Source organism: Peromyscus eremicus, chromosome 7 (genome assembly GCF_949786415.1).
Source record: "Peromyscus eremicus chromosome 7, PerEre_H2_v1, whole genome shotgun sequence".
In the NCBI taxonomy this organism is placed as follows: Eukaryota; Metazoa; Chordata; class Mammalia; order Rodentia; family Cricetidae; genus Peromyscus; species Peromyscus eremicus.
Genome location: NC_081422.1, coordinates 10,273,965 through 10,298,665, shown reverse-complemented (window position 1 = coordinate 10,298,665; position 24,701 = coordinate 10,273,965). Strand labels below are relative to the sequence as shown.

Sequence of the window (24,701 nt, the reverse complement as noted above, 5' to 3'; positions counted from 1 at the left end):
ACTCGACTCTTACTGCCCTTGTCTGAGCCAGAAAGAGCGTAAACTGCAGAGAGCGGGTAGATGGTAGCTGGAGAAGGGCCGTGACGGCCTCTCCACCACCACAGATGGCTGTAGACAGTCATCCACCTTATAGGATGCTAGGTGCTGGCAAACCTTTGGAAGCATGTGAAGAGATATGGAAACTAACACTGGATTTAGGAATATGAATGCCATATGTGCATACATGTAACAACATAAGGCTGAAAGTCATCACTGAGACACCAAAATACACTAGAAACTAGATAGCAAAGTGCCATGGCTCCATCTTCAGATCTGCTCCAGCCCTTATTCTGGGTTTCACTCATTATTTTTCAGAAATCTTTTAAATTATACATTGAATAAACTGCAACATGCCAGGCATATTATTCAGGGTGCTAACACATTAAAACATTTGGTCCAGTACCTCCATAACACCGGACATTTGCTCAAAAATTGTTAAGCATTTCATCTGACAAAATTGACACACTTTATCCTACCCTAAATTTGTCAGGTTTTCACATGGCAAAGGAGACACAGTTTTCTGAGCTGCACTGAAGATGACGAATACAAGAAGAGTTTACAACAGAAGCTCTCCAGCCCAGTCTGTAGGATTCTTGTTTCCCAGACGCCCTATTAGCAATGCATAGGGAAGCCTCCTCAGACATGGAAAGGCCGATCAGTCGAAATGCACAAACAAGCAACTACTTTTTAAGGACCATCTATAAAACAATGGTTCTCAGCCTTCCTAATGCTGTGACCCTTTAGTACAGTTCCTCATGTTGTGGTAACACCACCCAACCATAAAGTTACTTCCTTGCTACTTCATAACTGTAATTTTGCTACTATCATGAATCATAACGTAAGTATCTGATATTCGACCCCTGAAGGAGCCAGTTGAGACTCACAGGTTGAGAAGCTGCTGATCTTAAGCATGCAAGAGCTTAACTCAAAGCATACCACTTCTGCCTCAGTGGGAACTGAAGGCATGGGGGCACTTTCATGGTTGTACAAGTTGTATGTTGTATGGCACTATGCTGCATCCACAGAAAAACACAGCGATGCACTATCCATGCCACATCTTCCCAGGACACACTGTCTGTGTTGGAGATGTCAGCTCCTAATTCAGGACTGCTATCTCCTAATCTACTGTGCTGCCTTCCAGTGCAGTAAGAACAGGAATGTCTGCAGTACCCAATGGGGAAAGGAGGACAAATACATATTGTAATCCAAGCATTAGTGAGACTATGTTCAAAAATACTCAGTGTGATGTTCTCAAAGCAACTTAAAAATACTAATTTGGAATTTAAAAGCAGTCCATCCAAAGAGAAAATTGTATTTTAAAATTCACTTTTTTTGAGCTGTTTAGTTGACTGGATCAAAGGGGGAAAGTATAATGGAATTATCTAAAACTAATTGCTTCTGAAAATGTATTCTCACATATAACAAAGCATTCAACTATAAATAACTAGAGGGCTGGTGATGGCTCAGCCCTTAAAGGCTAGGCTTACAACCAAGAATATAAACTAAGTAGAAAAACTTGATCTAGCCACAGAGGGTCCTAGGGCTGAGCTGGCTAGGTACTTACTATAGAGGTAGTATGGTTTTGTAGCAGAGCCCTCCCTCTTGTGGACATTGGTAGGAATTTTAACAAAAAGGCTAAAATCTTACCAAGATTCTTCATTGAATTTTAAGATGAGGGATAGTTACTCATGAGTCAGTGATCTGCTGTTTTGTTTTAAAGTCAAGGTCTTTAGGCTATTGGAAAGCTGAGATGTAAATCCATTTTCGGGCTTCCAGTTAGAGGAGTTTGTATTTGTTGTTTCTCCAAAATTCCTCTGCTAGATCACCACGTGATGGCAGTAGGAAGTGACGGGATGCAATTAGATCATGCCTTAGATCTGAGGAGAAGCCAGCTGTCTTGACTGTCCACTGTGGATGTGATGAGAAGCCACCATCTGAGAATGAGCCCTCTCCACTGTGGAAATCAGTCAGTGCCTTCATCGTGAACTCATCCTGTGAAACTGTGAGAATCAATGTTAATGATCCACCAATCTAAGGTGCACTAGGTCAGATGATTTCAATTTGAGCTTACTGCCATCTTTACTAACAGCTCTTGGTTGTGCAGGCTTTCACCCACCTTCACTAACAGCTCTTGGTTGTACAGGCTTGTCTGCTGCACTGCAGAAGGTAGACCAACCTTTATTCACTTGATCCCAGGAGCAGCCTCTATCCAACCCCACCTGCCCTGATCATCAAAAATTTCTCCAGGAAAAGTCACTTCACAAAAGGAACCACTGGAGGCCAGAGATAAGGTGACCTCATTTAATAGGCTCACTCTGAGAATCGACTACCAAATGACATACCAGTGGGAAAGGGCAGGGGGGGGGGGGGGAGGGAGACCTGGCAGAAATTTTGAAAGAATGGGCAGAATGTGAGAAAAAGTCCAGTACAGTACTGAAGATTTGGGTCCCAACAAACTGAATTAAGTTTCCACCAACTAAGGTGAGAACACCAAGAGAGGCTGGTTTGGCTGCCATTTGGACTGGGGGTCGGGGGCATAGCTAAGTACTAGGACACAATTTTGGACATATTAAATTTTAGAGGGTTGGACTGGCAAGATGGCTCAGCAGGTAAAGGTGCTTGTCACTAAACCTGATGGCCTGAGTTCGAATCCCAGGCCTGACACAGTAGGAGAGAACTGACCCCTGCAAATAGTGCTCTCACCTCTACATGCACATTGTGGCATAGGTGTCCATCCATGTGTGTGTGCGTATGTGCACTTGCGCATGGATAAGTGAACACACAGCGTAAATAAAAAAAGTTAAAATAGTAAGATATATTTAAGAAGCTTAAATATTTAAATAAAGTTGCCAAGTTGTACTGATACAATGTGGAAATGAAGGTGGATCTGGTCTGTTATTATACGCTTATGCAACACTTACAGGTAACATTTAATATACTAGGAAATGAATATTGTTTTAAAAATTTTAAAGGAGACACAGGATGGAGGCCTGAATGTCTCCAACCCTTCAATATAAGGGATGAGGGGGGACTAAACAGGAACAAGGCAAGAGACACAGGTAGCTGTAGCAAGCTGGGGCCCTGAACTTTTGCAGTTTATAGAATGTCTTAGTCCTCCCCTCTGCAGACTCTGTGCTCCCTGCAAACTCGGATGCTTGCTGATCTATCTTTGCACTTGTAACTCCAAGTGATGACTGACAAATGGCACATGAAAATGAGCTGTGCTCTACCACAAAGCCCCAGTTTCAGCCCTACGCTGTTTTGTAGCACTGATTCCTTTTGTTTTAGGGAGAAACAGGAATCTAAATTACACTGCAGCATGACAGCAGCCATTATTCAGATATTGCTGGAAGAAAATGAATAGAACTAAACCATGGATGTCTCTGGGGACAAACAGGAGTGCTGGGGACATTCTTTCTCCTTTCTTACTTGGACTTAATAATGCTCACATTTTTTTTTTCCCTTTCAGTGAATACATATTTGGTAGGGATGGTTGGTGCCATTTTGTCTTTTGAGACCGTATCCATCACATAGGCTAGGCTGGCCTCAATTTTGTGATGCTCCTGCCTCAGTCTCTCAAATGTTGGAATTACAGGCATGCACAATGACGAGTTTTTTTGTTTTTTACAAAAATAGGACAGTAATTTATACATCATTCACTTAAAAGCAGCAGCTCAGCCAATCCTGCTTCATTTATATTCCAATCCTTCTCTATGAGATGGATCAAAACCAAGCATTTAATGTATTTAGTAGGTGTCACAAAGACTTGTAAAGAGTAATTATGATACCATTATCACATCAGAAAATAGTGATTCTTCAATCACATTATAAAATAACCAGTATACATTTTTAAAAGAACATTCCAAATTGAGTGCTTCAGGTCCCATCCTGTTGCATTCATTCCCCTTGCAGCTCATGAAGAAAATAACAGTGCCAATGACATCCTCTTGGTGTGCCTTTCAATCTGACCTTGGGTCTATTTCCTGCGAATTTGAAAGAAGCTAAGTCTACCAACTGGGCAACTCCATCAGAAACACCCAGTCTAACAATGTGTCTTTTCTGAAGTTTTAGCTGCTTCTGGTGCTCTCTCTACTGCAAGCTGCAAAAACAGATAATTATTCCATTCTAAGTTTTGGCATTAAGTGGATTTTCCTCCCAAGAAAAACTGCCTCTATTCTATTTGCCTAGTGGTTGAAAATAATACCCATGTTCAAAATAATGAATTATTGCCTAATCATTTGCCAATAGTGACCAAATACTTACTGCTCTGGTTTTGTGTTTCTCTGTAATCTAATTACATTTATAAATTCATTCAATGTTATTGAATTTACATTAATTGCTTTTATCTTCTATACTATGTTAAACTGCTATATTCAGATTGGCTTATCCATCTCATTAAGACAGAATGAACCGGATAGGATATTCTAATGTTTAGTCCCAGTCATTTCCCTTATATCTACTGTGTTAGGACTTCACTGGGAACAGGGAAAACCATGAACCCTGGAGTATGGTCAATAATGCCTCGCCCAAAATTTTCCATGAGATTCCTCCATCTGGAAATATGGCACCCTACTGGACAACTGGGGCGTTGCAGACGTATTTAAGAGTGTGAGACAGGGAGATTATGCTGACACAAGAGGGCACAATACATCTTGTAAGAAGGAAGAAGAGTGGGGCTAAGGAGCAGAGATTTCAAGAGGTTACTCTGGGCTGTGCAGGTGGAAAACACCCAACCAGTTAACAGAATGGAACTCTCTGAGTGGGAAGAGGCAAGGGAATGCCAAGCCCCTCCCACCATAGCCAGGACCACTTTGCCAACACCTTGATTTCAGACTCAGACCAATTTTGGATTTGTGGTCCCCAGGACTTTGTGTGTGTGTGTGTGTTTCCACCCAAATTAGAGCAATTTGTTATAGTAGAATTAACACAAAGCTTTTGGCATATTTTTATTGTGAAATATTGGGTTTAGAAAAAAAGTACAAAATGTCAACAGTCAGATGTGTACAGGTACAGTATTTTGTTAATTTATACATGTGACCAGCATTACAGGTTCATTGTAAAATGCATATTTAGACCAATACACTCTAAAGATGACTGTAATATTCACAGGCTATTAATACATGATAAACTGGAGCCCAAATGACCCTCACTGGAGTATGCTAACTGCAGCAAACAGGCTAAAAGCACAATACAGCACACCATAGTATTTCTGGACAGGTCCACATTTAAAGGGTATCAACTCATTAGGTCAACACACTACGTATCTGCGCTTGGGACTCAATTACTAATTTTACAATTGCAAAAAAAATTAAGTTATAAAATAAGGTCATGGAATAAAGAGTTTGTCTAATTAGGACTGAATACTGGAAGCCCCTAAGTTTAGGTCTCAGCCTTGCACTTTACAAAGCTTCCCTGTTTTTAAACTGACTCAATTTCCATGTTAGCTAAAGGGGGGAGAGGAGATTCTGTTTCTATTGTCTCCAACAAGATATAAGAACTACTGTAGTTCATTTAGAACTGTGACTACTGTGGATTGAAACATGGCCAGGAAACTAATATAAATAATTACAAAATTTAAAGCAAAGTAATGATTACTTTATGGATGCAGGAAATCCTCCAAACATTAGCATCCACATTAAGGCATTATCTACTATGATGGAGAACAGTAAATTAACATTATTTGTGAGGGCCTCATAACAATAGACTGTCTTACTTTTTCCAAATCTGACTAATTCAATCTTACTGTTACTTGAAAATTACACGTTTGCAAATTGGTAGATTTGCTTTCACTTGTAGTAAACAACTGTGGGAAGTTTACTAAAACTTCGATAATTTAAAAAGAATTGTTATAATTATGTATGCTTAAGAACACTAATCTTTGATATGAAGACCACTATAAACATTTACTAAAACATTCATCTAAAAACAAAACCTTCAGAACTGATTCAAAGAAGTTTAACTGCACATTTCTAAGAGAAAGAAACCATATGTTGTTCCTAGCAATGCCTTTAGTTTTAAAATTCACCTTGAAACCAGAACTAACATTAAAGATCAGTTTCAGTTACTGGCTGAAAACCACTAGAGTTCAGAAGCTAATTCGCAATTTCACAGCCTCTATTCCATACTATTGTACCCTTTTATAGACAATTTTATACTTTGAGACAAATTACTTATAAATAATGTCTGAATCTTACAGATTTCAATTATTCAGACATAGCACTGATTTGATTATAAAGTTATTTAATTTTCCAGATTTGTATTAAATTTACAAAGTATGGTGTACATAAATATTAACTTAGCAACACATTATAAAAAAAGCAGATATATGGACCGTTATAGAAACATTATAAATTTTAAAGAAATTTTATATAAAAATAAAGCAAAACATGTAACTCACAAAATATAAACATGAAGCCACACAACATAAAAATAAAATCACTCTATCAAAATGGAGTTAAAATTAAATCTTTAGGAAAGTATTTCAACATAATTAAATGAACTCAATGACCAACAGCTTTTATGATACAGAAACAAACCATAAAATCACTTAAGTCTATATGCATTATCAGTTAATTCTTAATATGCAATCTTGCATGTTACTAACAATTGATTTCTTTTTGAAATTGGGTTCTGTACATATGCACTTATATACAAACACTTATTAACATGATTTTTAAACAAACCATATGTACAAAAGATCAGCAGTCCTATAAATAAAAACATTAGGTGGCAAAAAGGCACTTGTAAGTAAAAATCTACAGTTTTTACAAAACAAAACCACATTTTACCTTGGATGCTGTACAGTAAACATCAATCCTATAACAGTAATGAAATGTCATATTACTAAACTGTTAGTGATGTAACTTTTAAAAACATATTTACATATACTCTGAAGCTCTTTTAATAAAAGCACCATGATTCTCTAAATTTATGTTGATGCGAAGTAAAAATACAATTCCCAAAAAACCAGTGTTCACCATTTTCCTTGTTTAAAAGTTTTGCATTTCTAAATTGAAAACTATTTATCTGAAATCAGCATAGTGTTAAACAAAAGCAAAACACAAAACCCCTGCTGCTGTTCTTCCAACCGCTCCATTATTGCATGTTGCATTTTATACAGTGCACACACGTGCACGCCACAACCTTTAATACTATTGCTAGAAAAAAGTTCTAGGTATCAAAGAATTAAGAAGTCACTCCAAACCAGCTGAAGTTTTATCTGCATGTTTACAACTTAAAAAATGTTGTGTGTCAATTACAAAAGTGAGTAAGAAACACACCAATTTCCTTGGTATGTAAAAATATGTTTCCACTGCACAGAATTTAAGGGCTTCCCCGGACCCTTCAAATATACACTGTCAAGCAGAAATGCTAAACAAGTGACCTTTTCAAGGAGACGTTAGCACGCTTCCACTCTTGTCAAACTTTTTACCCTTTGACAAGGCTGCAACCTGTTTGAGTAGTTCTCTGTTTTTGGCCTGTGAGAAATAAAAATTCAAGGTTTAAAACGTTTGAACTATTAAGTTATGCTGAAACAACTACTTAATACTATTTCTTCATTTGTATAAAAAATTTTTTATCAATAAAACATGAAAGAGATCCAAGAGTTGTATATTTATTCTTTTTAAGTTCAGATAGGTAGAAAGAAAATTCTAGACTGGTTTACCAGCTCTTGGCAAATGTCAATATAATTTGTCCAAAAATAGTTAGTTACACAAGAAACGGTAAGTGGCTCTCTCCCTAGAAGATTTAAATTTAAAGAAACCCTGTTGGTTCTTTAAAGTATGAAAGCTATTTAAATGCATGTTATTCTACAATTGACAGCACCAAAGAATGAATCAAATATTTATTTTGGAGAATTTTCCAGTGAGCTGAATGAGGTCTTTCCAATTACTGTTTACTGTTTACTGTTACATAGAAAAAGTAGAAGACTATTTGTAAAAATCACTATCACTTTGCCAAAGGCCCTCTTTAAAAAAAACAAATTTTAATTAATCGTGTGTGTGTGTGTGTGTGTGTGTGTGTGTGTGTGTGTGTGTGTGTATGCAGGCTACAATATGCATGAAAAAATCAAAAGACAGACTGTGGGGTTCATTCCCTCTTCCCACCATGTGGGTTCTGGAAATCAAATTCTGGCTGTAAGACTTGGCAGTAAGATGCTATTCTTTACCATTTTTTACCAGCCCCAATGGTCCTCTCATGTGATGATGACTTTAGTATCATCTAAGCAAATTCCTAACAGTACTGGTATAATTTCATAAAAACTTTTTTTTGGTCAAAGTCTCAAAATTTCACTTTACCAATGATCTGAATTTTCCCCTGACTATACAATGGTCATCAGATAAAAACACTGTCTGCAGGGTTGCGTGCTGTTTGGTAATGCTGGTGCTCATTGGAGGATCTCTAGGTAGGACCTTCACTGAGTCTTACCTCATTCTTAGGTCTGTACTACTCTATGCAGTCTCTGGGAACTTAGTGAAAGTCCCTCCTGTAAACAGATGATTATCAAAGCAGTTCTGAAGTTTCTGAGCCAATTGAAACAGTGTGGAGCTTGGGCACTACTAAAAAACAACACAATCTTAAAGTAAATCCTGAGATACACAAAGGGATATCCCACTGCTCTTAAGCTTAAACTGTTCCTCTCTGACAAATCCTAGTCCCTGCTGGATGCAAACAGTAACAGTGTAGCTATGTATTTATTATTTAACTAAACAGACGCACCTGCTAAGAAGAGGAAACTCAGGAATCAAGTTTCAGAGTGCAAAGCAATGAAGGGCGCAGAAAGGAAAGGGCCAGGTCTGCAGAGGCAGTTACGAACCAGCATCTACACTGGCTTACCAAATAAAACTCCACTTTCAATCAAGAGAGACTGAATTTACATTTTCATTCTTAAAACAAAATGCAGGAACTAAAAAAATAGGTGTTGAAAGCAGTTTTTCTCTTTAATACTTTTGCAGCTAATTTTCAATATGTATTTATAAATTTAGTCTCCCAGTGACATCAGTAACTTGTTGATAAATTATACAAGACAAAGGCTTTAAGAAAAATAGTGCATTGGTTGTTAAATAAACTTAATCAGTCTTATTTTAAGTATTTGCAATATAAACTGCAATGCAGTATTTAAATATATACACAATAAAATTTTATTCTAATACTGACTTTATACCCTATAGAAGTCAATGAAATTATTTTAATACTTAAGTCAGAAACATTTAAAAATGTCAGCCTAAATAAAGGAAGAATGTTCCATGAATAACTACACAGACCCTGACTATCTACTTACCCAAACTTAACTGGAGGACACCTTATCATAACAAGAGACTCAAGGAGTAGAAAGAACCAATCACCCAGCCACAGTGCACAGGCCTGTACACAGCAGCTTTCACAGGTCATTTCCCACCCCCTTTTGTCTTCCTAAAGAACAACATTTTCACTTGGCATTATTGGTACTTAGGAGGATTTTACACCATGTGGGGAGGAATTTCAGTCTGTATTCCTAGGTTTGATAGTTTAAAATATTGAAAGAGCTACTAGAGGAAGATAAATTTTGTTAATCATTAACTTCTGTGTGTCATAAAAGATTAAGAAAACGAGCAGAAGTAAAGGGACAAATCCAAGTACTTGGAAGCTGAAGGAGGATTTTGAGTCTGACTCCAAACTGGGCTATATAGTGAAGCATTACCTCAAAAACAAAACAAGCAAATGAAACGATATTAACTAGGTATACTCACCTCAGTAACTGCTACTAAAGCCAGTAGATGGGGACTACACTTAGCTGTAAAGAGTTCCTCTAGCAGAAACTCTGTGTACAGGGAAGCAATTGATAACGAGGACAAACAGATATACCCAAATAACCTAAGTTGTGAGCTGATGCAGGATGGGGGAATGTACAGGTAAATCTGAGGCACATAATGTAAGTATCTACATCTCACTAATTACATAACCAGTTTCACCTGTAAGATGGGGGCAGCTCATAATTCAGCTCTTGTAAGGAGCAAATATGAACAGCATATACAAAACAGACTGACTATAGCTCTCTTCTGCATGTCTGCCATAGTGGTACCATAGAAAATTCAGCTAAGAAGAAGTAAGCTGAAGACACCAACCAGGCTAAGGCAAAAATGGTTCTCTTGCAACTGACTGTAACAAAGGGAATTGTTCTTTGGAGCAGTGGGAAGTTCGTACCAGGTTAACTCAAACCTAGGAAGTACTTACCATTACCATGGTTATTCTATAACTTATAAGTATTTACTTCAGTACTTCTGTTACAGAAGATTGATTATATACCAGGTAAACATTCAACATAACTTACTAAGAATATAATAAAACACAATAATGGCTGGTGGGTAAAAACAGTTAACTAATGAGCAAGAAGCCCAACTCCCGACAGGCAATCTCTGAACATTTCCACAAATCACCACCCAGGAACAAATTCCCTGAATGTTCACTATGCCCTGGTTCTACAGAGGATCCTTTCCAAATTCCTGTCACCAGTAAGAACAGGTTAAAGAGCAGGCAATATACATCTGGATTCCAGTAAATATGTAAATTCTATTGAATTAGGAGGCATACCAAACCACAATACAAACAAAAAATATCCATGGGTGTTAGGGGAAAAAATCCAGCAGAAAACAAAACAGACAAATAAAGCAATATTCACACATTCCTTTCAAAGCTGCACTCTCCCTTCAAGTCTGAAGTCTGAATATGACATCATCTGTACGCTTAAGATTCAAAGCTGCTTAACCTAGGGGCTAAGCTTAGGGGTAGGGGTAGAGCACTTGCCTAGCATGTGTGAGAACCAGGGTTTGATCCCTAGAATAGCAAAAATAAACTACTAAAACAACCCTAAGCCTGTTACTCAAAGATTATCTCTATAAATGTCACAATTTATAAACTGCAGAACATGAAATCAATATAGTGTAGTTTCATGCCCAAATTTATAAAACAGATCAAAATAGTTTTCCTAAGGGAATAACCCTTTCTCTGTTGATGCTCGCTATCTTCCCTCTCAGTGATGGTTGTTGTGTGTCTAAAGAACATGATGCAGATATTCTATCTATTCTATCAATACAACAGGGAACTCACTACACTTTCAGACAGCCCACAGTTAAGGGCCATCTTGACGTGCAGCATTTGCACACAGCATAAAGGCCTTTCAATCATGGTCTCTGAGAATTGACTTTGAGAATTTTCTTTCATCTACCTCCCTTCCAGGTATCTGAAGGCAATGGGAAGAATGAGTATAGACCATATCTTCACCTTAGCACCATAATGACATTCTAACCTCAGCTGAACAGTCAAGTGAACAGTCTTCACTGCTTTCTGGGAATCCCACTTAGTGTTTTCATGCCTCCAAGATTAACAGTGAGTCACCTTTGCAAAACTTTATAAAGTCAGAATTAAAACTGGAAATGCACAAAATAGGGGTAATAATACCAACTTACCTAAGTCAAGAAACACGACAATACAGATTTAAATCTCCAGCCCAACACAAAACCTCACATACATAACACCATTTACCTGAAGTTGTTCCACAGTTTCTTTGTGAGCTTTTTCCATACTGTTCATCTTAGTTCTCAAATTTGACTCTTGGTACTGAAAGTCTGCCTTCAGTTCAGTTAACTGAAATGAAAAAAACCAAAAAGATGGCATTCATATACACACATATCTACCTCAAACAAAGACACCATTTAAATATTCCTCACAACAGGTGCACACTTGGTATGCAGGTGGAAGAAGTCAGTAGCAGCTACATCTTCTGTGAGACAAAGAGTGGTTCTCCTGCTACTGTCAGGACTTTAATGGGAAGGAAGATCATCTTTGAGAAGTTGCTTTTGGATTAAAATTGGTCACACTTTCACAACTAGCATGCCAAAGCAAAGTTTAATGATTTGTATCCTGGAAAGTGTTTCAACCAAATACACTTCACATTAAGTAAACAGGTTTCCAGTTAAAACCATCTTCCAATGATGAAAGGAAAAAGGCTTCTTAATGTGCAATTTTACACAACTGTTATCAACAAAGGGCAACAGTGTTTGTATCTGTACCCAGTATTGTGTACACAAAGCCATTATACACTGACCTATCAGCACAGAAATACAATCAATGTGGCATGTGGAAAAGCAATTACTGTAAAATCTGAACCAAATTAGACAATTATTATGAGAAAAGTCAATGGTGTAGAGACTACAAGACAATGCTTTCATAAATATGAACACAAAGAAAAGTATAGTATCTTATGATTTTAAACTTACAACCTAAGTTTCTATTAACAGAACCATACAGAAACAGCTTCAGGTTTCTGTCACTATGTAAGCTTTCAAAGGCTGTACTAATTACCAAGTACCTAGTATATAAAAAGATGCAAAAGCCAAGAGAAAAAGTGAGAATTTTATGCTCATCCTTCCAAACAAAGGGCTTTAGTCACTCTCCTGGGCCAATACTGTACATTAAAATCAGACTTCTGTTGTGAAATGCCAATTCTTACACTATCAACTTTGATAATTATTCTAGTCACTGAACTGTGATCGGCTTCCAGCCTGTAAACTGATGGAAGGTAAAGACAGTATCTACTTATCTGCCTGTGACTCTTTCTGACCTAGTACAGTGCCTGGCTTTGAAAGTCACTTGATAGCTCAAACAGCGACAGGAAACTAACTTGATCCTTTTAGAATTATAAAGAAAAATGGCAAGTGTGTAGTTAATTTTAGATACACAATTATTTTCCTTACAGCCATAATTATAAACTTGCTAGGTTTTTGGTTTTTAAAGCAAACACTAAAACATGAGATGTCAACAATCCACCTAAATACAACAAGTGATGCTAGGGATGATAAAGGACCCAAGAGTCTACAATGGAGGTTCTCAACCTATGGGACGCAACTGCTTTGTGGGTTGAACAACCCTTCACAAGGGTTATCTAAGACCACTGGAAAACATGGATACTTACATTACCATTCATAACAATAGCAAAACTACAGTTGTGAACTAGCAACAAAAATAATTTTATGGTTGAGGGTCAACACACAGGAGGAACTGTACTAGAGGGTTGCAGCATTAGGAAGGAAAACACTGATCTACAATTTGTTAATGCCTAGTTTGGAATTACTACTATTTTGCAGTAACTCTGGCATTTTATTCAACGTTAATGCAGACATAGCTGGCTTTGTGTACACATTTCCATAAAAGCTAGTTAATTTGAAATTTCTGTCTCTCATGAAGAACCCTAAAATAGAGAGCTAAAACTTTCCAATTTTACCTTACACACCAATGTTAATTTTCACATACTGAATTTACTCAAATTGTGGTACATACTAAAATAAAAAGACTAGGCATGTCTGTAGTCTCAGCACTTAGGACGAAAAGGCAGGTGGCTGCCGAGTTCCAGGACAGCCAGAGGAACACAGTGACACTCTCAAAAAAAAAAACAGAGCAGTAAAGTGAAGGCCATCAACCATCCAAGTGTGGGACCTGCAGCATGGAAGCTGCTGGGTACCAGCTCAAGCACTGTTCTCACCTTACTGGAACTGTTTAAATCAACCTCTTTTTTTGCTGATGGCAAGCACCTTTCAAAGATTCTAGGTCTTCTTTGTATTCATTTCTTTTGTCTATTAAAATTACAACTAATTCTTAGGAGTCGTTAATTTTTTTTTTTTAATGTTTTCAAGTGGATGTTTGTCTGGGACCTAAGCACGTAGTAAGTTCTCTTCCAATGTGATACAAAGCAGCTTCAGTACACTGCCATGAGCAGCAGGAAATACTGCACATAAAAGTCAGCACCGCCATTCCATCAAGTAGCACGAAGCACATATTTATGAAATGAGAAACCAAGGCTTCAACTAATGAACGTGTTCTACTTAAGGCCACACAGAAATGGCCAGGATAGGGATTTCATCCTGAATGTGGCTAAATACTATAAAGCCAGTAAGTACACCCACTTCCTACAAAACACTTGTAGACACCTATTGCTATTCACTACCACAGGACATTAGAATATTATTACTTCTCATCAGCTAATTGATACAGATTGACAGAAACATTATCTATCTATCTATCTATCTATCTATCTATCTATCTATCTATCTATCAAAGACTGCTGTTTTTAATTACTTTTGAAACCACAATAATTTAAATTAAGATATTAAACCTATTTTAAATTTACATGCTAACTAAAAACTAATGCTCAAAAATTACTACTATACACCATTTTTACTTACCTTCATTAGATGTTTCAGACCCAATTTGGGCATCTGTAGTTTCTTATAAGAGTCAGACATTACAAACTATACCAATTAGTTAAAGAGAATTTGCAAGGGTTAACTAAGAGCCAAGACACAATCTTCCCAGACTTTATACTGAGCTACAGTCTCACCTTTTTATCTTTCTCTAGAATGGTCTGGTCCCTTTGCTGTAAGAGACGCTTAAGTGACATCACCTCTTCCTTCAGTTGACTTATGAGGACAAAATTGTCTGTTCCCCCACTATCTGCTGACTGGTTTATAGAGCTACTAAAGAGAAAAAAGGAAAACAGAGTTACATAAAGTAGAAGGAAAATCTGCAGATGTTCAAATTGCATAAATTAGACAATTCCACAAACATCCTTAAGGCTAATGCAAAAAAATATGTACCTGACAGAAATGGATGCAACTGGCAAATTACCTTACTAATGGCACACATTACATACACCTGCAGAAATATAATTCAGTATTAGCTTTTAGGGGGTCAATACTTCTAGTGTAAAGCAATAGGCAGCCAATTTGTACAGTAACATCAGCAAACTTTGGCTAATGAACTAAAAACAAAGTCACACTCATTTTAAATCAAAACATTTCTAAGCAGGTCAATTTAAAACTACTACAATCAGATTTGTGTTTCTTTTCCTTGAAGAACAATTACAATAATGTTCTCTACTCAGATTTGTTCTTTCCTAAAACCCAAATTTATTCCCCAGTTATAACAACAGAGTTCAGTGCCACTTTCTTATTGCCAAAATTAAAATTTTCTTAACTGGTTATGTATGTTTTACTCTCCCAGGTGACTTAAAGAAGTTGGTGTGTGAGACCCATGTTTCTATTCTCAGATAAAATATGTAGTAATAATTCATAATTAACCAGAACTATTCAATTAAGTTCAACTTCCATAGCACTAAAGACATTCATTTTTACCTATCTCCATTAGATGGCTTAGATTCCAATTTGGGCTTTTTCTTTGGAGTTTCATTCTGAATTGCTGCAGAGGATTTATGGCTGAAAGCAAACATTAACAAAAATGATTAGAATAAAACAGGCATTAAGTTATAAGCTACTCTTCCTCTGAAATACCATTGAACATCACTAGGTTTCTCAATCTAAATAATCACGTTACAGAGGCTGATTTACACAAGTGCACTTGAAACACACACCACACACCAGCACACTCACCTCTGTTTCCACAGTCCTTGCTCCTGCTCAGGACTTAGACTGCTGATTCTGAAAAACACATGAGTAACATGGTAACATTTATTTAACACAGCCACATTCAACATCTTTCCCCACAGAATCAAACTGTGTTTATAACCTTTTGTTCACAGAAGCTAGATAATCTGATATATGGAATAAACCACATTTTAATAGGACAAAGCCTAACGATTAGGAGCCAGTTTAAATTTGTTTAAGGCATGTACAATGGTAGACTGCATTTTCATTTTAGGACCTCCAGTAACTCAATTTAAAATTATACTCAGGTTTGGAGTACATGAGCACAAGAGCACAGCGGGATCATGTACGACTCGGAATGATGATGTCAACTGCCCTATTTATTTCATATAGAAGTCTGCATCTACCTGGTTAGCCTAAATGCAGATAAACTCCTTCACATAACTCAAGCTGGACCAGGAAGTAGCTTACTTCTTTCATTTCTTCCTAGTTTCCCTAAGAAGCCTCTCTAAAGTCTGTAGTCTCTCTTTGGTCAGTACTATACACAAAAGTCACACTCAACAACTGGAAAATTTCATTAAAACAACTGATTTCACTTATAATACTATGACTTCCTTTCTATTTTGCCATAATATTAATAACCTACATTGTCTACGAACAAGAAACCATGTATTTATACAACTTAAGAAATGCACATTATCTAGGCTGTGTGACCTTTATGAAGTAATAATCTATTACATAAAGGTAATATAATTTATTAAAGTTGTTTAAAATCCCCATGTCTCAACTGCACATCTGTGACACAGGTGTAATTCACTGTTTATGGCTACAAGTGTTTATATGAGTAAGACCACCTAAATACAGTATTAACATGTATAATATATACATTTCTATGTGTATAAAACCATTTCAGTCTTTTTGTTTTTTCAAGGCAGGGTTTCTCTGTGTAGTCCTGGCTGTCCTGGAACTCACTCTGTAGATCAGGCTGGCCTTGAACTCAGAGAGATCCACCTGCCTCTGCCTCCTGAGTGTTGGGACTAAAGGCATGCACCACCACTGTCCAGCTCAGTCATGTTTTTAAGCAAAGTAAAATAAAGAATTAAAACGTACCCAGAAGAATAAAACAAACAAACAAACAAACAAAGAACCTTTAAAACCCTATTATTCAGACTGAACTGTAAATGAAGAAGTGGGGAAACAGGAGCTGTGACCCTATTAAGTTGGACCACTCTTCACCTGCAGCTGCAGTCCTAAGGTGGAGTTCCTCTATATGTATAAGCATGTTTAAAACAAATCTCACTAAATGTCAGCATTCCCAAGTCACATAATTACTCACTAAGTAGCAACAGAACATTATTTATTTATCAGAAACTCCTGGAATCCCCATCTTAGTGATCTGAGGGCATCATTCCTGGATCCAAAATGACTTTAGTGCTATGCCCTGCTATAATGAACCTTCACCGTCAATCACCATCTATCACATCATCCTGTGCCTCATTCTGATCTACTCAACTGAAGACAGAACCCAACAAACTGGCCTGCCTATCTACAATATGGTCTTCATTGTACCATCAGCCCTATGTATTGCCAGGTTCTGTATCTGAGGATTTAATCAACTGCAGAGAAAATGTAGGTGAGCCTACAGTGGTTGTTTGCACTGAAAAATACAGAACTTTTTGTCTTTTCTGCATAAATAACATAGTCAACAATGAGTTATGAACATGTCCACTGTGTTAGGTATTGTTAACTAATTTACAGATCGTTTATAGTGCATAGGAAGGCACAGGTCAGGCAAACACTGGACCACATCATGGAGGAGACTGGAGCACTTTGGACTTTGGTATCCAAAGGACTTAGAATGGATCTCCCGTGAATAACAAGGAATTAATGTAGCCACCCTTCCAAAAGAGAAAAAAATTGAAAGTCAGCATTGTCTTTTCCCCCTTTCCATTAGAAAGTTTTCCTTTTAAAAGATTAGATGGCTGCCACCTAATTCTACATTTTCTTCTTTCCCATCATGCTAGGAAAATTAATCCTGGAAAGACAGCCAGGAAAGAATACGTTCTAGAGTCTGATGAGGAGGACCTATGGTACATAGTTGTCATTCTTCTTAAAGCAAGAGGCAGAATTGAGGCTTGTGTTCCTTAGATAGAAACGACTGCCTTATGTCACTGCATTGCAGTTTACCATTGTTACCCTAGGAAACACTACAGCATGGTAACAGTAAACGTCAAGGCCTCAACGAATCCTCACAATATAAGAGGTGCTTGCTGGCAGCTAAGCTAAAACTTTTGTGCTGCAAAATGTGGCAGCCATATGTTTCCTACATATAAAGTCTTACTTTAAGTAGCTATCTGAAATTCTAAAGACATATAGGCAAAATTTAGAGAAAAAAAACAAAGTCTTCTGCAAAATGTGTGTATATCATGTCCTTATTTGCAATTTGCATTTACATGTTAAATTTGTTTTAATGTTGATTTTTTCTAAAAAAACTAAAATTACATCTAAACACACTCTTAATAGCATACACAGTTAAGATATTACTACTACATAATTTCTCTCCACCTGAAATCACTCTAAGAATTAAGATGTTTTATTTGAATAGCATTACAGCTACACCTATGTTTAAAAAAAACCCCAACAACCAACAAAAATCAAAAACAAAGTACCCATAGTTAACAATACTATCTCTTACACTCTGGGACCGCCAAGATTAACAAGGCTTCTATACGGGCTGGGCATGTTTTGCACATAGAAGGTTCAATCCCTACTACAAAAGAAAAACCATCTGTTCTCTGAAAGAGCTAAAGGTGTATTTCTCCCTTGCTGCTTTACACATGCTTTTAGTAAGATAAAGGAAAGGCAAGCGAAATAAACTTCACATACTGGGACAGCAAGCTAGCTTAGCAGGAACAAGGAAGGGCTTGCCATTCTGGAAGCCACAGAGGTGGAGGAGAGAACTGATTCTACAACACTGTCCTCTAATCTCTAAGTTTATGGTGGTATGCACACACCCATAAGATTAAAAAATAAATCAAATTTATAAACATAAAGCCCTAAAATTATCTTTAAAATGGAAGCTTTTGTTAACTGGCATAATTGAAATGCCAATTAATGCTAATACATCTTGATTTCACACATGATGACTTTATAGATGAATTCTTTACAATTTTCATAAACACTGGATATAGTGTGTGGAAATTCTTCACAGTATACCTAGACACTAAATAAAGCAGCTTACCAAGTGCAACAGAAACTGGCCTAGCATCTCATCACCACACTGAAGTAAACAGCCATGCGAGGATCATTAACAATGCCAGGAAGGGTTTAACAAAGGATTTCCAAGTGCTTACTTGTGGTGGCCACTGCTGTGGCGATGGTGGTGGTGATGGTGGTGGTGGTGGTGTTTTGAATGGTGCTGGTCTTTCTCAGTGAGAGATGAAGATGAAGAATTGGAATGTGAAGACCCCAAACTCTTCCTCTGTTCCTTTGTCTTCTGTAAAACTCTCTTGTATGATAAGGTACACAGCCAGCATAGTAACTTCCCATCGACCTTTAAAGAAAATATCTGCATTAAGTGCACTTGTAAACTAGCTCAAGTGAGTCCAGCAAGCAAACTCAACTTTCACTTATACTTCACATCACCTGTGCAACATTCTGTGAGCTTTATGAAACTGCAGAATATAAACGTAATATGCAGGATTTTTAAAATTCAGACATGACACTTGAGATAATATTGCAAGAGGATTATAAAATTGGCTAGGAGAACTGATTTATAGACCTCCAGCATTGTTAAAGTCCCTTAATTTTGAGAGATACTGCCTTTATTTCTAGAAAATAACTACAAGAGGGGCTAGAGAAACAGCTCAGGAGTTAAGAGCACCTTTTGCTCTCACAGAGGACCCAGGTTCAGTTCTCAGCATGAGCACGGTGGCTCACAACCACCTCTTAATTCCAGTCCCAGGGCACTGTGTGGGCACCAGGCAGGTGCATGGTGTATATTCATACATGCAGGCAAAACACAGACAAAAAAAGGCAAAAAATATTTTAAAGGAGTACAAATTGCTGATTATTTTTAAGAAATCTAGCCTAAATGTTTTAGTCTCAGTGTAATTACCAAAATGATAGAGTACTTCCCACAATAGTAAATACTGTGACTTAAACAGAAATAGGAGCCTAAATAACAATCAATTTTCATTATATCAGAGTTTATTTATCTGTAGATTTGCTTATTGATCTCTAAGTCTAAAATCCTATTTACAGTCATTCACAGATACAGAGCAGTGAAAAACTCATGCCAACAGACGTCATAGCCCCAACTATAGCAGAACAATGTGGTGATACTCTTCTATGCTTCCCCTCTCACACTGTAAACAACTGGTCTTTCCACAAGTCATTTAGTTTTAAAACTTGTTCCAAAGGCTGTGTTGGACCTTACAGAAAAACATGCTGCTAAGTTTTGTTCAGCTATTATTACTGCTCCTGGCCATGAGTTTAATTAAATTTACATATATCTTAAATAGACACAAAAATCACTAATGTACTGGTGATCTGACAAACACGTTAGGGTTATAGACAGGAACTTAATCCTGCATTTCCCTTACAAGTCACAATTCACTAGCCACTGGTGTTTCTGGCAACTTTACAGACCGTAACAACTGCAAATAATGAGAATCAATCATGTGAGTCCAGGGGAGAGAAAGTGACTTCTTTCAAAAATTAAGATACAGTTTCTGCCTTCTCTCATTTCATACAGGAAATGCTGAAGGGGCATGTCTTACAACTACGGTACATACAGTGCTGTGGGGTTATCTGGGTAAGCCCCTCAAAGAGACAGTCATCCTCCAAAGCAACTGAAACTGACCAACAGGAGGCCTGTGTGAATGCTGCTCAGCAGAGGAACGGCACATGTACACCTAATAACTAAGTCACTGTAGGCAGAGAGAAACAACAGTGGTTTCAAACAAGGGCTTAAACGGAAGGCAGAATACCAACGTCCAATTTCATGTGCTGATATGTCAGTGGGCATCTTTTCACACCAACAATTTTAAGTAACCAACAAAAGGGTGTAAGTGGAAGGTCTTACTGCAAAACTGAACTGGGGATGACAGTGCAGAACAGCTATCACAGAAGAATTAAAGAAATTCTGAGACAGTTTAACTGTATTGTCTAGACTGCTCTTCAATTCCTTGGTTCGAATGACTCTCCAGCTTTAGCCTTAAGGAGCTGGGAGCATATTCAGCATGACTGACTTAAAGCACAGTCATCCTAACTAACATCCAACAGGACTCCACACACGGTGCAAAGAGAACTACATGCTATTCCTCCCCCTCTGCTCTCAGGTGAAAGAACAAATGTCTTAGAGGTATACTTATAGTAACTGCCAAGGTGTTTGGTATTTTATTTTTTGAAGATGTCAAAACATAAATAAAACATACTTTTCTTCTCCCTTCCTCCTTCCGATCAAAAGCACATTGCTGTTTGCACTGTTCACAGGTCTGAGGTGGTCCATATTTTTTTTCTGAATTTGTGCAACGCTGACACTTGGTACCAATAAATGCTGCAATTATGTTACAGTATTGACAAGGCTTGGGCTGCAAAATAAACACATTTAGTTTAACTGAGATATTTTTAAAACTTTGTTGCATAAGACACATCCAGTGGTAGTAAAAGATCTGGGGAGTTAATGAAGGGAAGTGTTAAGTTAAAAACATCTGTTTCTGCCAAGTACATGTTTAAAGTCAAAATGGGTCCATTCATTCAATTAACATTTATTACAACAGTCATGAAGCTCAACTGTGCATGCTCATAAGTCTGACCATCATGAGAAATATACACATTTACACAATACAAAATTTGCTGTGAGGTTAAACAATTATTCATAGAAAAGTCTCATGAACCTCTAAGTGGAGCAAATGAACTTGTAGTGATATGGTAGTTGACTTAATTAAAAAGAATTTTACCATATTTAGCTACTTGTCACAGTAAATGTATATTAAAAGTATCTTTTCAATAGAAAAAATTTAGCATACGCATATTCGGTTTAAGTAACAATAAACATGCTTGATTTCTTGGATTTCAGGGCAGTATGGAGGCTTAAGGTCAGCAGCACTTTGACCTACCATAAATAGTATTGTTATGTTAACAACTATAGCATACATGTGGGCCAATTTGTACCAGGACACTGTCATTAGTTTTGAACACTTGAACTGTACTGCCATATAAAATGTTCCAGAAATCAAGGGAAAGTTTAATTACATTAACACTGTAAACAAATAGGTCCACCACATTAAGGACTTTGCTATAATTGTATCTTTAAGAAATAGCTTCACAAACTGCACACTGAAATTCACTACATAACATGTAAAGCATGCAGTTGTTTTTAATGTTTTCATTTTCCCATCAATTCTATAGAGATTTCCTTCCACGGACTATTTTGCTATGTTGAGATACTTAAGTACAGACACTTAAGTGAAAGTGAGAAAGTCATGAAGAACCACAACTAGCCAATGATAATGATATGAAACGAAAAACATACTTACTGTTCCAAATTGCTTGACATTTTGAGCACACTTCTTACAAATTGTGTTAGTTTTGCTGAAAAGGAAATCATATCCAGATGATTACACTCATGTCACCTTCTAGGGTAAGTAACACATGCTGATCTACAGTAAACCGATAAGTCAAAAGATCTGTAGATTACTTACTCTAATTCACAACAACTATCTTCTTAAAAACATGAATATTAATTTTAGGATAGTTGTTTGTAAACTTATTTCTCTTAAAGACAATTTTTCCATATATTAACTTATTAGAAACAAGTGTCTCAAGGTCTCAGGATATGTGTCCAGATTGGTCTCAAAGTGGTAATTCTCCTGTCTCCACCTCTAAACATTGTCCTTATTTAGACAACCAACTATAATTGTATAATTTTTGTAAAGAAAACAGCAAAAGCCCTACTGTCTTCCCTCTGGTTCTAAACTTTCCCTTACAATATAAACGCACATTCTCCTGCATCAGAGCCCACCTCACTTCTCAGTCAGCTGTTCTCCACTGCGATGTCCACACATACAGGAATAAAATTATTTGTTCTCTTGGGCTACTTACTTGTGTGTTCTCTAAAAGAAGATTTTCTGTTAAAAACATCTGTGCTAGTCACACTGAAAAGTCAGTGACTTCAGTCTTGAAAGGCAGCTGGTAACACTATAGCTCTTTCCTCTGGTTCATTAGCATTTTCCATTAAAAAATAGTTTAAAAATAATTGTTTGTATTTTGATTGTTGACAAAAGTGTACATTTTCCACCCATCAATTTATCCCCTATTTTCTCACGTTCAAATTGAAGTCTAGTTCTAAATAAACACCTGGATTTTTCAGTTAATGTGTTCTCTCATACTATGTATAAAAAAGTTCTTCATTTTAAATTTCAGAAGCAAAACCATTTTTTTTCAAAACACTTTAACACAAATATTACAACCCCCAGACATTCCTTATATGAATTTATAACAATGAAAAAGTGCTCAGTATACAAACCTCTCCTGCTGAAATTCTGATCTGCAGTAAGTACATTTTACAATAGGATGTGCAATCCGACATTCCTGGAATAAGACAATACATTAGTCAGTATTTATCTCACAGACCCAATCTCACTTTTCTGTAGAAATTATTCAACCTAGTCAAGTGTCTGAAACGTCAATAAAACCTGGCTGGCAACGTAAACAACTGGGTGACTTATCCCATTAGCAGCCAGTCACAGTATAATTCCACCAGGAGGCCATAGATATTTTTGTCCTTATTGGATGTGGGGAGATATAGAACAGACACATTAAGGAAGCTGTCAGGACTGACTTCCAGGGGCGGTTATATGTGTTATTTTGTACAGTTGCTCACAGACAGCGTCCCAGCTTTTATGGGATGGGAGGAGCTCCAAATCAGAGCACCCTGTTCCCAAACCAGTCGCTTCACTTTCCGGGACAGGAAGCAGGATGCCATCAGCTCTGCAGCTTCGGGTTCGGGTTCCTAGCAAGAAAGTGCAAACACGGCGCCCTGCCTCCCAGTGGAAGCAGAGGGCAGCCCCTGACAAGGCTGGGGTGAGATTCTGCACCAGGTCTCTGCGACGCTGGGGACTGGTGGCCGCCCGGCTCAGCCCCACCCGAGACCGCCAAGCGCGGCGGAGCCGGCCCCAGCCTTGGAGCAGGCGGGACGCGGTCGCCCCGGGTCTCTCCCACCTGATGCCCGGGCCCCGGCGGGGAGCGGCGCGCCGAGCGCCCGACACCCACCGACCTTGCAGAGCTGTTGGCCTTGCGACAGCTCCTCGAAGGGGTAGCGCTGCGTGCACTTGGTGCAGGCATACAGGGCCGACGCCGCCATCCTGCTTTCAGGCTCCTCCGCGCGCGCTCAGGCGGGGCCTCCGGGAACTCGGCTGCCCCGCCCGCGGGCTCCTCTGCCGCTGCGGCCCCTGCCTGGCGACCGCCGGGCCCCCCGTGTCTCCCTCCGCCTCTGCCGCCGTCCCGGGACACCCGCTGCCGCCCGCCCCGCCGCTCCCGCTTAGGCCCGGACCGCGGCGGAGGGAGACGAAGCGGGCGCTAGGCTGCGGATTCCGCTTCCTCCTCGGCCTCGCGTCCCCTTCTATGATTGGTTGCAGAGAACCTCACGTCACTCAGAAGCTCCGCCCAAACCCTGACCTAGGTGACGTAGGGAGCGCCCACAAAGAGAGGAAAACAACAACCAATAGGAGGCCGGTGCTCTGAGCGCGCGAAATCCGCTTCGAAGAGATCCCGCCTACAAGCCACGGCCAGTCCTAGAGTGGGCGGTGCGCCGGAGCCCATTGGACACAAGTCACGAAGCGCCGCTATTTTCAGCCCTTGGTTTCCATTGGATCATGTCATTAAGCCCCTCCCACTCCCGTTTGTCATTGGCCGGAAGGTCATTACTTCACCTGGAGAGGCGTAGAGTCGGGCGAACGCTCTCTGGAGCTTATTTCTGGGGCACTGATGGAGTGTTTGAACTTCCCACTGGCCCTTACTCTGTTCCTGTCATCCGCCGGGCTGTCGCCGGAGGCTCCGGCAGCCATAGCCTTTGCTTGCCCGTCCGGGACACCCAGCCCTTCCCAGAATACTCTCAGAGCCGTCTGTCAACTCTCAGCGTTGCGGTCCCCGCAGGCTCAGCAGCGCGCTACCTTGTGACGTCACCTAGAGGCGAGGCGGACTCTAGCCTGCCGCCAGAAGATGTCCTCTTTTCTGATTGGC

The 24,701-nt window shown here is 38.6% G+C and overlaps 1 protein-coding gene across 7 annotated transcripts; it reads right to left on the bottom strand.

Moving 5' to 3' along the window:
* Positions 1–1,716: 1,716 nt before the first annotated feature.
* Positions 1,717–24,690, bottom strand: Fam76b (family with sequence similarity 76 member B). 7 transcript variants are annotated; one of them, XM_059267321.1, is made up of 12 exons: positions 24,392–24,688; positions 22,987–23,051; positions 21,998–22,052; positions 20,894–21,049; positions 18,809–19,008; positions 15,462–15,509; positions 15,207–15,287; positions 14,414–14,549; positions 11,563–11,664; positions 7,424–7,517; positions 6,828–6,855; positions 1,717–2,039 (listed from the first exon to the last, which is right to left on the bottom strand). In XM_059267321.1, the coding sequence occupies exons 1-10, from the start codon at positions 24,524–24,526 to the stop codon at positions 7,428–7,430; spliced, it is 1,068 nt and encodes a 355-aa protein (XP_059123304.1). In that variant the 5' UTR covers positions 24,527–24,688; the 3' UTR covers positions 1,717–2,039; positions 6,828–6,855; positions 7,424–7,427. The 7 variants fall into 7 exon arrangements, with proteins under 7 accessions (XP_059123304.1, XP_059123305.1, XP_059123310.1 ...); XM_059267322.1 differs by lacking the exon at positions 6,828–6,855; XM_059267327.1 differs by lacking the exons at positions 6,828–6,855; positions 7,424–7,517 and having other exon boundaries at positions 24,392–24,686.
* Between the last annotated feature and the right edge of the window lie 11 nt (positions 24,691–24,701).

Coding starts and splice junctions, on each gene's coding strand:
- Fam76b (XM_059267321.1), bottom strand. CDS start 24,526: ATGGCTGCCGGAGCCTCCGGCGACAGCCCGGCGGATGACAGGAACAGA. Junction 19,009..20,893: donor AGGAGGAAGGGAGAAGAAAA/GTATGTTTTATT, acceptor TTTTCTTTAAAG/GTCGATGGGAAGTTACTATG. Junction 11,665..14,413: donor TTCTAGAGAAAGATAAAAAG/GTGAGACTGTAG, acceptor TTTTCATTTCAG/TTAACTGAACTGAAGGCAGA.